The sequence below is a fragment of the Camelus bactrianus genome, chromosome 27, assembly GCF_048773025.1.
Source record: "Camelus bactrianus isolate YW-2024 breed Bactrian camel chromosome 27, ASM4877302v1, whole genome shotgun sequence".
Classification (NCBI taxonomy): domain Eukaryota; kingdom Metazoa; phylum Chordata; class Mammalia; order Artiodactyla; family Camelidae; genus Camelus; species Camelus bactrianus.
This window is the reverse complement of record NC_133565.1, coordinates 25487096-25502403: the sequence shown is the minus strand read 5'-3', so window position 1 is coordinate 25502403 and position 15308 is coordinate 25487096. Positions and strand designations below refer to the sequence as shown.

Sequence of the window (15308 nt, the reverse complement as noted above, 5' to 3'; positions counted from 1 at the left end):
ATATGGTTCAAGCTTTATAACCGTTCTCTTAAGAATGCTCAGCTTCATCTCTGACCACCTTTTGGCCCTTTCTGAGACTAATGTGTGGCTGCTCCCAGATACACAGGCTACTGACAACCACTTAGAAGGGGTGGCCGGGCTTGCTCCACTCCAGTCAGACGCAGGCACTGACCTCTTCGTTTTCATCCTCCTCATCCTCTCGAAGAACCACGTCCAGGATGTTTCCTTTGATCTTGAAGTCCCGTGAGGTGCTGAGCTTTATGTGCTGCATCAGGTTCACCTGTGGCAGGATCACAAACCGGGCACGTTTCCCTGCTGATAGATCCTGCCCAGGACAGCCTCAGCCATCTCTGACAAGCCCTTCAGTTCCTACTTAAAGTAAGCAACCACCCACTTGACCTTTTCCATCAGTTTCCTCACATGAATGTGGCTTCGGGCCATCAGGTCAGAAATAGCAAAGAAACAGAAAAGAACTGCAATTCTTTGCCCCATTGTAGTTGTGCTGCTTCAGGCCAGGTCCTCTCACAGTGTACACAGAATTGGTAGAAAATAGAGTATGTTTACCTTGGATCTCTTAGAAAGGTGGATGAGAAATTTTTCATACTGTTCAATGGCAAAGATGAGATTAGGGATTGGCTTGGTTTCCCGAAGAACTCTGGCCTACAGGGCAAAGAAGAGAAGACCTAAATTTTGGGTTCAAGGGTTTCTGAAGTCCTCTGAAGCTGTCAGTAACAGAACTGTTCATGGCTTTGGGGGGAAGCTAGTCAGTTTTCCAATCGAATGCAGCTTTACTTATACACCAGTAATGAAGTGGTACTTCACAGTCTCATCAAAGGACCTAAATGCCAGTGGAGATTAGCAAATCCTTCCATTTATTTCCTAAATATTTGTTATCTAGAGACTGGCCAAGGGAAGGACTGTTGTGAGAAATTTGGTTGCCTCTCTGACTTGATATTCTTGTAACAGTGAGCCCATTCTGCACCAGCTCTACTTCCTCTAATTTACATATGAATTTTCACTGCTGGGATTGTATCTCTTTCCCTTCAACTTGAACTGTAACTTGTAGATCCTTCCATACACTTCTTATGAATACAGACATGTTTCTGTATTAAAAAAAAAAACTACAGATGAGGACATTGTTCTCATCTTTTTTTCTTAACATCTTGGAGAGAATTCTGCATCTGAACTTTTAGATTTGTATCTTTCATGTCTGCATAGTATTCTACAGTATAAATGTACTATAAACCCATTTAGCCAGTCCTCTATTAGTAGGTGTCTAAGTTTTCCCAATATTTCATTTTTATATACAACATTGCTAGGACCATTCTATACATAGGCCTTTAAAAAAATTTTATTTATTTTTTAAATGGCCGTTTCTTTCTATTTATTTATGGGGGGTTAGGCTTGCTTATTTTTAATGAAGGTACTGGGGATTGAACCCAGGACCTCGTGCATACCAAGCACGCACTCTACCACTGAGCCATATCCCCCCCACCCCCAAATCCTATATATATAGGCCTTTATAATTTCTATATCCTAAAAGTGGAATTGTTACATTAGAGAGAGAGAGAGAGACATAAACTTTTCCTAAAACCAGTTCCTCCACAATGGTTATCCTAAGCTATTTCTATTTTTAAAGAAAGCTCAAGATTTTCTGGTATTTCCTGAATAAAGCACGTATTTTTTTTTGTTTAGAGAAAGATGTTCCACCTGATCATATAAAATCCATGAGCCGAGAAGCAGCCATGCACAAGCACTTTTCCCCAGCTTTATATAATTCACATACCATACAATTTACCTGTTTACATGGTAGTTTAGTGTTTTTTTGTATATTCACAGAACTGTACAACCATCACTAGAGTCAATTTTAGAACATTTTCACCCTCCCCCAAGAAATCCTGCACCCATTTTAGCAGGCACCTTCCCAGTTTCTCCAGTACCTCACTGCACTCCCCAGTTCTAGGCAACAACTAATTTAATTTGTGTCTTTTCAGATTTTCCTTTTCTGGACATTTTGTATAAATGGACTCATATAATATGTAGTCTTTTTGTGACAGGCTTCTTTCACTTAGCATAGTATTTTCAAGGTTCACCAACAACCACATTTTAATGGTTACTGTCAGCAACTTACCATGACTGTGGCACCAGCAGAGGCTTTCTCTTTTTTCTTTTCTCCTGTATATTTTAGGCTCTTACTCTTCTTGTTCTAAGAAACAGAAACAATTTCTCATTCCTGAAGATTTTTCTGTAGCGCTAGCAGGCTAGTGGTAGTTTTCTAGGAAGGTGATTAAAGAAGAGTGTGGGGACTCATAAAAGAGCCAAGTCTGGGTGAAGAGAGAATCCTGTAGCAGACGCTGGAAGATGGGGAATATTCTGTGACACTTAATAATCCTAAAATAGTTTTCTATTTCTTTTTGTCGTTGGAAGGTTTTACAATCTTGCTCTTAGAAGCACCTGGCAGTTAGGGCAGGACCAACCATTGTTATACCAGGCCAGCCAAGGGACTATTGAGGTACAAAAGGATGGTAAAAATGGGGACTGTCAAGGCAGTAGTAGGAATAGGTAGTTCCCTACTGGGAAGTTAACTAAAAGGGTTGCATAAAGGAGAGGAAGCTGGAGAGGCTGTTCTGAGGCCTGAAGTCTTCGCACTTGGAGGCAATCACCAGGATTATCTTACACGGGTCACAGGGATGCTTATTTCCCTGTTACAGATAAACAGAGAATAAAGAGCTCCTGGATACAGAAAGAACCAATAAGAAAGGGAACCAAGAAGTACAGGATTCTGATAAGGCAGAAGAGAATCAAGACACGAGTCAGGAGAGACTGAGGAGAAAAGCCACCCAAGTATGAGGTACGCAAAGAGGAATCTTTTATCTGAAGGGGGAGTTCTATGCCCTCTAGGAATGAAACTTACCATGCTCCATGGGGTAAGAAAAAGAATTAAAAGGAAACCTGTAAATCAACTAGACTTCAATTAAAAAAAAAAAAAAAAACCACATCATTACCAGTATAATATCTGATGCCTCAAAAAACAGACAAAACAGAGACCTGCACATGAAGAGAAATTATACCATTAGAGCCATGTGAGAAGCAGGAGGCTTGGTCCACAAGCCATGTTCTAGAAAATAAGAAAACGTATGGATTCCAGAGGGGCTGGTGTGCAGAAACCTATTTTGGCCCTGGAAAGCAGGGTAGAGTGTGAAACCTTTTTAAGGGAGGGGCAGAGAAGCAGCCATAGATAGAGCTCATGTGACCAAATGGAAAGTAAGCCACCATCCTAAAGGTTGTACCCAAGATGGGACCTTATTGAAACTCCCTAAATCAACCCCATCTATTGCCCATTTCTGCCAATTCAGGTAGGATTAAAACTGTAGCTGGAAGAGAAGCGTCTTTTAAAGGTACACAGTTCTGAGCAGGATGCTAAAGGTTTTGGAGCAATAGCTTTCATCACTTTCTTCCCACTGAGATCCAAGGCTATGGGAAAAAAGAAGGGGCTAAAAGAGAATAAATAGCTCTCTAAAAGATGCAGCAAATACAATCCAGATTTCTAGATAAAAGTTGGAGTTAATGGAACCATGGGCTCTTGCCCGAGGTCGCTCATCAAGTCCATCTCACAAAGAGAAAAATGTTTGCCTGTGAATCAGCTGACTTGTCCAGTAAGGCTTTATGTCAAACACAGACTGGGAAGGGGGAAAATATCCAGGGAATACATAACTGGTTTTTGTGTAATGTAGAAACAAATGTAACGCAGAACGAGTTTTTGTGTAACGTGGAAAAAAACCAGTCTAGAAGGCGCCTGGTGATATGCAGAAGAAAATGCTTGAGCGTGGAGTCAAACACAAAAACCCAAACCTTCCAACACTTTACATGTCCATGAGTATCAAGTATTAATTCTAGAGCAGGGGCTGGCCAACTACAACCCATAGGCCAAATCTAGCCCACCGCTTGTTTTTGAAAATAAAATTTTATTGAACACAGCCAAGCTCATTCATTTGTATATTGTCTATGGCTATTTTTATGCTACAACAGCACAGTTTAGTTGTGACAGTGACTGTATGGCCTGCAAAACCTAAAAGCAACTTACCATCTGGCCCTTTACAGAAAAATATGCTGGTCCTTGTAGAGTCAAACCACTTGGGTTCAAGCCTCAGCTCTGCCTCTTGCTATCTGTTCTTGGCTTTTTAAATAACTAGTATTACTATTTAGCAGAAGAATGTTCCATAGAGTTCAGCTTGGGAAACAATGCCATAAGACCATATTCATTTTATTAGAGCAGCTAATGTTTAGAGAACACTTGCCTGTGTTGTGTGAAGCGCTTTTCATGCATCATCTCGTTCACTCTCACTACACTTGCTGCTGCTTTACTCACATTCCCAAAGGATGCCCAATGGCACAGATTTGGAATCACCCAGAAGTAAACTAAGTCACCAAGCCCAAGCATGCTTGTTTCTTCCCTGCTCCAGGTATAAGCATATCAAATGCTTTCTCTCTCTAAATCGTTAACATCTTTTTCTTCTTTAAAAATAAAAAGACTTCCTTGCTGTAAAGACTTCAAGCTTTGGTTTGTTCTCAAATAGGCACCTCTGGCTTCTGGTAAGTAGAGAAGAAACTTTATATACACGCAGCTCAGGTGACCTAGCAGTCCCCCAGGAATATAAGGAGTCCTTTCTTACTTGAAGACATATTTTGGTGCAGACTCTGAATAACTTACCTGTACATAAGAAATGAAAGAATAGCACAGAGGGGTCAGATGTGAACCTGAGAGCTTCACCTGCAGCAAAGGAGAAGGAAACCAATGTAACTAGGAATAAGATGCTTCCCCCATTCCTGGGAAAGGCATTCTCAACTCACCAGCTTTTCCATATTTTTTGGGATTCCTCTGGGGCTCTGACACACCTGGAGATACTAACAAAAGAGTTCAAGTTTTAGCATGCCATCCTATATAATTGTCCCATGAAACTACAGGTAGTGACTCAGTGAGCAAATGGAGTGTGACTTACTGCGCTGACTGGGGAGGGAAAAGAAAACAAGCTACTGGATTTATAGAGAATCCTAGACTCAAGGCTTCCTTTTTCCCCTCCTCTGAGTTCCAAAGCTTCCCAGACAACAGGCAATGAAAAGTTTCTGTTTCTGACTTGTTTAGTTTACTGCTTTAAAAGTCCTTCAGGCTGAATAGTTCTTGCATCTAGAAAACTAATGACTTTGCTGTTTTTCCTTTAAAAAAAAGGCAATAAAGATTAGACGTTCTCAGTATTTCTACCACAGAAGCTTAGTAGCCACACCATGTAGTCAGAGCTGCACCTTCTAGCTGCACTGCTGTTTGGGTATATGGTGTGAGCTGGCTCACCATCTTTCTTGGATTGTTGATGCCTTTCTAAGTACTCATGTGGATCATTGGTAGAATCAGAACTAAATTACCTAGTTCCTATCACTCTCTGAATGTCTGCTGATAAACAAAATATTGCCAAGTGCAAAAAGTTTCTAGTTAACAGATACTAAGAAGCATTAACTAAAACTCAGGGCAAGTATACCTTGTATTAAAAAAAAAATAAACTTATTCCCTACCCTAGTACCTGACTTGTAAAGCATTTATCTACTTGTTAAAGGAGCAAATACCTTTCCAGTGTCCAGACTGAAACAGTCTACCTTTTTGTGCAGTTGGAATCAGATTAAGTTCTATGGCTATAGTTTAGATTGAGTCTTAGAAGGTGTTTGAAGAGGCACTCACTCTCAATCAGGTACCACATACTCAAATGCCAAGGAAATAAAGGCCTCTTAAAACAGATGCAGAATTATGCCATCAACTGTTTTTTTCCGGACCAGGAGATACCTGCTACTTACTGATCAACCTATGACTTGCAAAGATGTAGGCAAGAGCTCTGCACAGGAGCATCCTGCAGCAGTGGGTCACATCCTGGCTGGGTGGGGCAGAACAGTGGTGGTGACCCTGATCTTGTCTCCCATACTCACATATCTGACAAGTGCTGTAAGAATGGTGTACATTTTGCAAAGATCCTTTAACAAGGTGTCCACACAGCTGCCAGATGGCAGGGCTGTCTGCACCAGCTCATGGAAAAACGTAAGCAGAGTTCCCAGTTGTATGATGATGGCCTTCTCAATGGGATGATTTGGTAGAGTTGCCTGAGAAGAGGTCTCTTCTGAAGGAAAATGAAATCGGAACATTCAAACCCAACTGGCCTTATTTTCCAGTTGAAGTGCAAGAGATTTAGAAACCAACTAAACATCATTAGCTAAGAAGTTTGTAAGGAAAATGAACATGTAATTCATCATGCAGAGCACATCAATAATCATGCTGTCATAAACCATACTACCTTCTACTTCTTTCATTACATTGGAAATCTAGCACAAACAAATGAACAAACAGCTCAGGGCCTCTGCTTTTATGTAGTAGTCCAATTCAGATTTTGGTTGACTTTGCTTTGATCACAATTCCTGGAACCCCTCCCTCAACTCATCTTACCTGGTATGATTTCTTGGCTCACTTGTCCCTTAAGTCTGGTGATCAGCCAGTCCACTTCTTCTAGGACCTTCTCAGCCTGACTCAGAACAAGTAACTGAAAGAAAAGAATGCCTGACATGGCTCACTGCACACAACTGACTGCTGGTGTAATACATCAACATGGCCACCTGCGGGCAGTTACAGGCCTCAGGACAAGAGCCACTATAATTCACACTTTACAGGCAATAAAATGGAAGATATGACAAGGCTATTTCCCGAGGGGTGGGGATCAACACTTACAGACACAGTAGGGGCAGCTGTTTTCAAATTCACCACTGCAAAGTGGTTTGTTTTCTCCACTTCTACATCCTAGGGAGGGAGGTAAGATGTAATGGCAGTAAGGCTGTTCCCCTGGCCTCTATCTCCAACTCAGGGTGTTGTGTTGAAGGCTTACTCTGGTACCTGGTCTATGTCTCCAAGATGTCCATGGATATCCTGGGACAAGTCACGTAGCAGGATGACAGGACTCTTATACAAAACATGGAGGCTGAAGAGCAAATTCATCAAGCCTTTGCAAAGTGAGGCATCCTCTAGGAGTAGGAAGGAAAGAAACTTAAAAGGTAAGTTATAATCTAGTCAGTCCTTTGGTGGAGAGGGGGGGTGCCTAATTGGAACAAGTAGCTTGTCACGTCTTGGGCACAATATCCCTGCACACACTCCAACCAAGGCATCTCTTCCACAAACGTGCACTTCTACCCCTGGGACCAAAGAAATGTTCTCTATTATTAGTCACAATCACTGTGTTAACTAGCACACAGATCAAGATACAGAACACCAGCAGCACCCAGAAATGCCCCCTCTCCCCCACCAAGGAACCTGTTATTCTGACTTGCAACCTCACATCTAGTTTTGTCTGATTTTGAACCTTATCTAAATGGAATCATACAGTAAGTACTCTCTTTGTGTCTGTCTTCTTTTGTTCAACGTTATGTATGTGAGATTCCTCCATGTTGTGTGTCCGTGTAGTTTGTTCATTCTCATTACATTAGTGGAATACTGTACAGCAATGGTGTGTGTACGGCACAATTCCTTTATCCCTTCTACTGCTGATGAACATTTGGGTTTGGTTTTGCCGATCAGAATACCGCGGCTGTGAGAACTCTTCCACCTATTTTTGCTGGGAGTGACACTGCTGGATCATAAGCATATGTTTATTTTAGTAGTCAGATATTATACCAGCTGACACCTCCAGCAGCAGGAATGAGAGTTCAACTGCTCTATATGCTTACCAACACATAGTATTGGTATTGTGTATTTTTTTCATTTTGGCCACTCTGGTGAATGTGTAATTTTCTAAATGTTTTTGGGTGGTGATGATTTTATATAAAGCCTAAAAGGAAACATGGCAGGAAACTTACCCCAGCTGTTTTCCTTGCAAATCTTAGATGTCCAGGATAACATCTGCACAAACTAAAGATCATTCAGATATTAAAGAAACATGCCAAAAGAGATCTAGGTGATGTCAGACTAAAAGAGCCCATGACCCTTCTGAGCCTAAGGAAAACACCTGCCAAAATATGTGCCTGGATCTAAAGTGGTAATCTACTACAAATAGCAAAAAAATAAGTCCAAAGTTATGAGAAATAGTGATACTTTTCTCAATATAGCACATGACTTAATTCTCAACGTCTATGCCCTCAATAAGGGCCAAAGGTCCTGGGGTCTGGGCTCTTACCTCCCTGAACTTCCTCTACCCCTACCACCATGGTCTAAAGCACCCACCTCCTCTTTTTTTCCTTCTCATGCCCCACACTCTCTGCATTTGAGACATCTTTAAGGAGTAAGCTAATAGAAAGGTGTAGGAGAGAGAGATCCTGGCCATAAAGATAGAAGAATTCGCTTTTAGGAACCAAGAGGCCACAGGAGGTTAGAAGGGAGCAGGAAAACAAACAAACAAACAAAAAAAGGCAAAACCCCAGAGCTTTGAGAAGCTTAAGGTCTTGGGATAGCAGGTCCTACGTTGCCAGATACGCACACAGCTTTCTGCTTCAGCAGTTCTTTGGGATAGACTTACAGGCACAAAGGCACTGAGATGCAGAGATACTTCAATGTAAAATGACCAGTAAGAATTCAGTTTTTGATCTACTGGGGAAAAAGATAAATTCACAGGCTAATAGAAAGTTTTCTGTGAACTGATAGAAAAAGATTTCCAGAATACAGTGTTAAATGTAATAAAGTAATAAAGCAAGAAGCTGAACAAGCTTTTGTGTGAAGACGAGTAGGCTCAGGAATAAGAATCTATATTCACATTTGCTGTACAGGAATAAAGAAACTCTTTACATAAGAAACTAAAAGAAGGTATTTACTTATTTGAGGGAGAAGAAGAACTGAACAGGTGGAGGATATGGATAGGAGGGAGACCATTTACTGTAAATCTTTTTATAATTTCTGTTTTTCAAATCATAGGACTTTATTACTCATTCAAAACTAAATTAAAAAATTTTAAAGACTACCTGAAGTTATGAGGGGGTGGGTGGTGAAAATTAAATTATAAAAATTCCCCGTTTATATTAGCCTTTCCAAATCTATTTATTTTCCCTCAAATGTCCCCATGTTCAAATTTGCTGTCCATGTTTCTTTCCTAGTCCTCCGGTCCTTACAGCAAAAGCAACAATATGAATGAATTAAACTGAAAGTAAAGTGGGATGCGTTGTTTCAATCTAGGATGAAGTAAGTAGCAAAAGGGACTTTTTTCTGGCTACCTGGAACCAGGACAACAGGAAAGTCAGGTCCGCTTCTCAGTGCTCAACTCCATAATGCACCAGGCTACCGTCTGGTCAGCTCTTCCTAAAGCAAGGGCTCACACAGGAGGCTTCAATCTCAGCACTCCACCTTGCCTCCTCACAAACCAGGAAGCAGATGTGGTAGGACCACACAGCCCTAGGCTCTCAGGACACTCTTTACCATCCTGTAGGGAAATTACTCCCGAATATAACAGACCCACAAAATGTGGCCCTTCTCTTATTCTATATGCGTGAGCGCAATTCTATGTATATGTCCTCACACCCATATACATATACCTCAGACCTATCTGGGAGGACTGATTCTGTTTCAGGACTGTAACCATGCTTTCTGACTTATCACCTTTTGTTGAATCTCCACCAAACTCAGGGGCAGCTCAACTTGCTGAGAAAGCCTACTGCTGAATGTCAGCTACTTTCTTGGTAATTAACACACTTTCAGAGTGGAGAAAAACACAGGTTAAGAAGGCTGAAGTCCCCAAAGATAAAATTTTTTTCTATAGTGCTTACAGTTTACTCTTGACAGGTGGCCAAATTAACAAAAGCAGTAATTACGTCATGGTAGAAATCCTATGTAGGGAAGGGGATATCTTATACATCTTGTATTAATTCAGGAACATAACTGAATATATCACTTTAAATAAACCAGACTTCAAGAGGACATACTATTAAGACGTAATACTCCTTGCCTCCTGAGGGATGCTATGAGGGACTGAACAAGTGGTGCTCATACCTGAGGGGAGGAGGGCTCCAGCAGCTTGGACAAGTTGGAGAGAACAGTGATTAGCAGGAGGGCTTCTTTGCTGTTAAAGTCCTCCTCTTGGCTGCTAAGTAAATTCAACATGGACCTCTGAGAAAGGAAAAGTATGTACAGAAACATTAGCAGACATGTTGCTAGCAGGGAGAAGAGACATCTAGCTAGAGACTTCCTAAGGCTGGGACAGAAAGGATTCAAAGCTACTAAAAACCCAAAAGGATAAAATCTGAAAATAAACCTGAATTGAATAGGTAGTTTCCTACCCTGTTTTTTAATTGTAAGTCTGAGAGTTTTCTTAAAAACTATGGACCCCTTCTCCTCCAACCCCCTGCCATCAGAAGCCCGTCTACTGACCTCAGGGGTAGACCACGCCCCAGCGCCAGCATTTCCTACACACTTTCCCTGTTTTCCTTTTCTCAGTTCTTCTCACCATCTGAAACACTTTATATTTTGTCTGTCAGTCTCTTTCCACTATAACATAAGCTCTGCAAGGGTAGGGTTCTGTTTCTTTTATTCCCTGCTGTATCTCCAGTACCTGGGACAGTCCCTGGCACATAACAGGAACTTTAAAATTATTTATTAAACAAATCCTCTGTGATAAAAGAGCCTAATATTGTGACAACTAGTGGTTAGGAACTAATAGGCTTCATTGTCCAGTCTTTATGCAAACTGACAAAGCCAAATTATACTCCATAAAGGACTCCTAGCTATCTCTTTGTATCAACCCAAACAGTGATTCTTATAGGTAATAAATGCTGCAGATTGGGGTGGCTTAATCCACAACCTCCCAAGAATCCTTTTAGATGCATTATCTTTCATTCTAAGGGCTATGTCTTATTGCTTGGATGATGACCCAGAAGATTCCTGTCCTACTTGCTCACTGTCTGCCCATTCTCACCAGCTGGCCCTGCTAATAGACCCTTTCCAGGGACCCTCACAAAGTACGGCAGTTTCCCAGGCATCTCACCTGAAACTGCCGGATCTGGAATGCTGCTCTTTGAGTGACACTGGCTTCTACCTCTTCTTCTTCCTTATCTGTGGCATCTAGGAAAGGAAAAGAACTCTGCCTTCCTTGAAATAGGCTCGGGCTTTTTTGTCTTTTCATAGCTAAAATTTTAGGAGGCCAAAACAGTCTGGAGGCAGATTTAATTATATTCCTAACACTCTACGATTTCTTAATACTATATTCCATTTTCCATTCACTGTGGTTAAATGTAATCCAGTAAGGACCAATTCTGAATCCACTAGATGTCACTACTTAGCAACACTAGGACTGTTCTCAGGTGTCCTCTGGTAGGTTAACAAGTAGAATCGAGGTTTGGTTAAGAAAGAGAAACTCAGATCAAGCCAACTTATCAAAATTGAAATGCCCACCCAGAGCCCTGAGAAACTGATGAATCTTGGGCTGGTAGAACTGCTGCACAACACTGAGTATCTTCTGCAAACCCTCCAAGCACAGCAGCGAGATGCTCTTTCCTTTCTCTTTCTTTCCTGACTCTTCCACTGAAGTAGGAATTGAAGTGTATCTCCAAAGCAAGACCCTGGGAAAAAGTGATATTATTTTCAAAGTCAGGTTCACTGAGGTACAATTTACATGCAGTAAAATTCACACTGTGTAGATGTATAGTTCTAGGAATTCTGACTAACTTACACAGTTGTGTACTCATCCTCACAATCAAGATACATCCATCACCCCAAAAGTTCCCTTGAGCTCCTTCCTTTGTAGTCAATTTTCTCCCCCTGATTTTCCAAGCAACCACTGATCTGTTTCCTGTCTTTATGGTTTTATTTACAAAAATATCACATAAAAATGGTATCATTCATTATGTAGCCTTTAGGGTCTGGCTTTGCGAACAACATACTCTTTTGAGAGTCACCTATGTTGTTGCATGTATTGGTAGTTTGCCCCATTTTATTGCTAAGTAGTATTCCAGGGTAGTATTCCAGGGTATAGATGTACACAGCTTGTCCATTCACTACTTTATCCATCCATTGATGGACTTTTTGGTTGTTTTCAGATTTTACTATTACAGATAGAGCTGCTATACTCAAACGTTTATATGGACATCTGCTTTCACTTCTTTTGGATAAATACCTAAGAGTGGAATGGGTATATCATTATGGTCAGTGTGTGCTTAACTTTTTAAGAAACTGCCCAACTATTTTCCAAAGTGGTTGCACCATTTTATATTTCCATCAATAGTGTGTAAGAGTTCAAATTCCTCCACATTCAGGACAACACTTTAGTATGGTCAGTCTTTTCACTTTTAGGCATTCTAATAGGTGTTCAGTGATATCTCGCTGTGATTTTAATTTGCATTTACCTAATGATTAATTACATTTACCATCATTTTATGTTTTTGCCATCTATATATTCTTCTTTGGTAAAGTGTCTGCTCAAATATTTTACCCATTTTTTAATCCAGTTGTTTTCTTAGCAAGTTCAAGAGTTATTTACATACTCTGGTTACCAGTCTGTCATCAGGCATGTGTTTTTGCAAATATTTTCTCCTAATCTGTGGCTTGTCTTTTTATTTCCTTGAGTGTTTTTCAAAAAACAGAGAGAAACTTTTTAGAAATATTGACTGTGTTTCTGGTATTACATCTAAGAAATTTTTACCTAAAACAAGGTCACAAAGGTTTTTCTGTTTTTTTCTAAATGTTTTACAATATTTAGTTTTTCATTCATGGCTCTGATCCATTTCAAGTTAATTTTTTGTATATGACAAGAGGAATGGATAAAGGTTCATTTTTTCACATACTGCTGTCCAACTGTTCCAAAATCATTTGCTGAAAAAGACTTTTTCTCCATTGCATTACCTTGGCACCTCTGTCAAAAATCAAATGGTCATACTTGTGTGAATCAATGCTGAACCATCTATTTCTGTTCCAATGATTCTGCCAATACTACACTCTCTTAAACACAGCAGTTTTACAGTTAAAACTTGAAATCAATTGTGGGAGTCTTCTTTGTTCTTTTATTTCACATTTTAGTTATTCTAGATCGTTTACTTTTCCACATAAATTTTAGAATCATCCTGTCAGTTCCTACAATAAAGCTTAATAGAATTTTGATTGGAATTGTGTTGACTCTATGGATCAACTTTGGAAGAATTCACACTTTGACAACACTGAATATTCCAATCCCTGGACACTTTATCTTTCCATTTACTTGGGACTCTGTTGGTTTCTCTTAATATTTTGTAGACTTTGTCACATAAATCTTGCATGTTGGTGAGATTTATCACTAAGCAGTTCATGTTTTGTGATGCTACAGTAAATGGTAGTTTTTTAAATTTCAATTTCCAGTTGTTAACTGCCAGTATGTAAATAAAAATACAGTTAAAAAAAACACTGACCCTGTATCCTGCAACCTTGCTAAACTTACTTAATAGATCTAGTGGCTTATAAAAAAATTCTTTGGAATTTTTTATGTAGACAATTATAAAGTCTATAAAGACAGTGTTTTTCTTTCCTTTCCAATCTGGATGTCTTTTATTCCTTCTTCCTGTCTTACTGCACTGGCTAGGACCTCCAGTATGATTTTGCATAGTATATGGTGAAAGCACAGGGCGAGGGAAGTATTTATTGAGTCTTTCTTCATTATGTATGCTGTTAACTGTAGGGTTTTGGTGGATTTCCTTTATTGGATTGAGAAAGTTTTCCTTCAATCCTGGTTTGCTGAGAGATTTTATCAAGATTTATGTTGAATTCTGATTTCCTATATCTACTGGGATAAACATATTTTTTTTTGCTTTTAGTCTGTTGACATGGTGAATGATACACACTGACTTACAAATTTTGAGCCAAACTTGGATCCCTGGGGAAAACTCCACTTAAATATGTTATCCTTCAAATAGCTGGGGTGAATTTTCCAATTTTTTAAACAATTACATTCGTGAGGGAATTTGGTCTGTGGTTTTCTTATAATGTCTTTGGCTGGATTTGGTTTCAAGGTAATTTACACTGGCCTCATAAAACAAGTTGGGACATGCTCCCTCCTCCTCTACTTTCTGGAAGAGTCTATATAAATATTAGTAATACTTCTTAAAATATTTGGTACAATTCACCAGTGGAGACATCTAGGTCTGGAGTTTGTGTCAATGGAAAATTTTGAATCACAAATGCAATTTCTTTAATAAAGATAGGATTACTCAGGTTACCTACTTCTTCCTGAGTGAGCTTTAAAGAATCTGTTCATTTAAGTTACCAAGTTTATTGGCATAAAGTTAACATTCTGTTATTATGAATTTTTAATGTCTGCGGAATCAGTAGTGATGTCTCCTCTTCCTCATAGACCTGATATTTGTAATTTGTGTCTTCTCTCTTTTCCCGATCAGTCTGGCTAAGTTTTATTACATTTATTGATCTCAACAAACTAGCTTTGGTCTCATTCATTTCCTCTATTACTTTCTGTTTTTATTTCAATTATTCTGCTTTTATCTTTATTATTTCCTTCCTTTTGCTTACTTTCATTTTAATCTGCTCTTCTATTTTCTTAATGTGAAAGCCTACATTAAAGATTTTACTTTTTTCTAATATAATCACTATTGTTCTAAATTTCGACCTAGATGCTGCTTTAGCTGGATTACTTAAAATTTGATATGCTGTGTGTTCACTTTCATTCTGTTAAGATACGTTTTAATTTCTGACTTTCTCTTTGACTATGGGTTATTTAGAAATGCATTTAATTTATAAATATATGGGGATTATCCAGATATTTCTGTTACTGCTTTCTTGCTTAGTTCTGTTATGGTGAAAGAACATACTGATCCCTATTTTTAAAATTTGTTGAGTTTGTTTTATGGCCCCAAATATGGTCCATCTTGATGAATGCACCATGAGCACGTGAAAGGTATGTGTATTTTAAAACTGACTGAAAGTTCTATAAATGTCAATTAAGTCAAGCTGGATGATAGTGTTGTTCAAGTCTTCCATGTCCTTCTTCATTTCCTATCTACTAATTCTATTGATTACTGAGAGAAATAGATTATTATTTGTATATTTCTCCTTCAGTTCTATCCATTTTTGCTTCAAGTATTTTGAAGTTCTGTTGTTTGGTGCATGTACATTTAAAATTGTTATGTCTACATGATGAACTATTTAGTCATTATGTAATATTCCTCTTTATTCCTGGTAATAGAGTAACATTTAAAAAAATTCCTTCCCCTCTAGAATAACATTTTATACGTGATTAACAATGCACACCAAAATAAGACTAGGGAAATAACCCAACACTAGTGACTGCCCTTTCACTTTTAGGGCATACCCAACTTCAAACCATCTTCAT

General features: G+C 39.2%; 1 protein-coding gene and 1 non-coding gene across 2 annotated transcripts in view; both read right to left on the bottom strand.

Moving 5' to 3' along the window:
• FANCI (FA complementation group I) overlaps nucleotides 1-15308 on the bottom strand; it is a 57471-nt gene that overhangs the window by 1488 nt on the left and 40675 nt on the right. Inside the window, exons 25-37 of the mRNA XM_010955063.3 lie at nucleotides 11393-11559; nucleotides 10986-11062; nucleotides 9995-10111; nucleotides 7879-7930; nucleotides 6923-7050; nucleotides 6761-6829; nucleotides 6482-6575; nucleotides 5971-6158; nucleotides 4852-4905; nucleotides 4712-4771; nucleotides 2132-2206; nucleotides 565-660; nucleotides 173-280 (exon numbers count right to left, since the gene is read on the bottom strand). Coding sequence (XP_010953365.1) covers nucleotides 173-280; nucleotides 565-660; nucleotides 2132-2206; nucleotides 4712-4771; nucleotides 4852-4905; nucleotides 5971-6158; nucleotides 6482-6575; nucleotides 6761-6829; nucleotides 6923-7050; nucleotides 7879-7930; nucleotides 9995-10111; nucleotides 10986-11062; nucleotides 11393-11559 — 1285 coding nt within the window. The remainder of the gene's footprint in view (nucleotides 1-172; nucleotides 281-564; nucleotides 661-2131; nucleotides 2207-4711; nucleotides 4772-4851; nucleotides 4906-5970; nucleotides 6159-6481; nucleotides 6576-6760; nucleotides 6830-6922; nucleotides 7051-7878; nucleotides 7931-9994; nucleotides 10112-10985; nucleotides 11063-11392; nucleotides 11560-15308) is intronic.
• TRNAT-GGU (transfer RNA threonine (anticodon GGU)) lies at nucleotides 1419-1490 on the bottom strand. The gene has a single exon. It is a non-coding gene; the product is annotated as a tRNA-Thr (tRNA).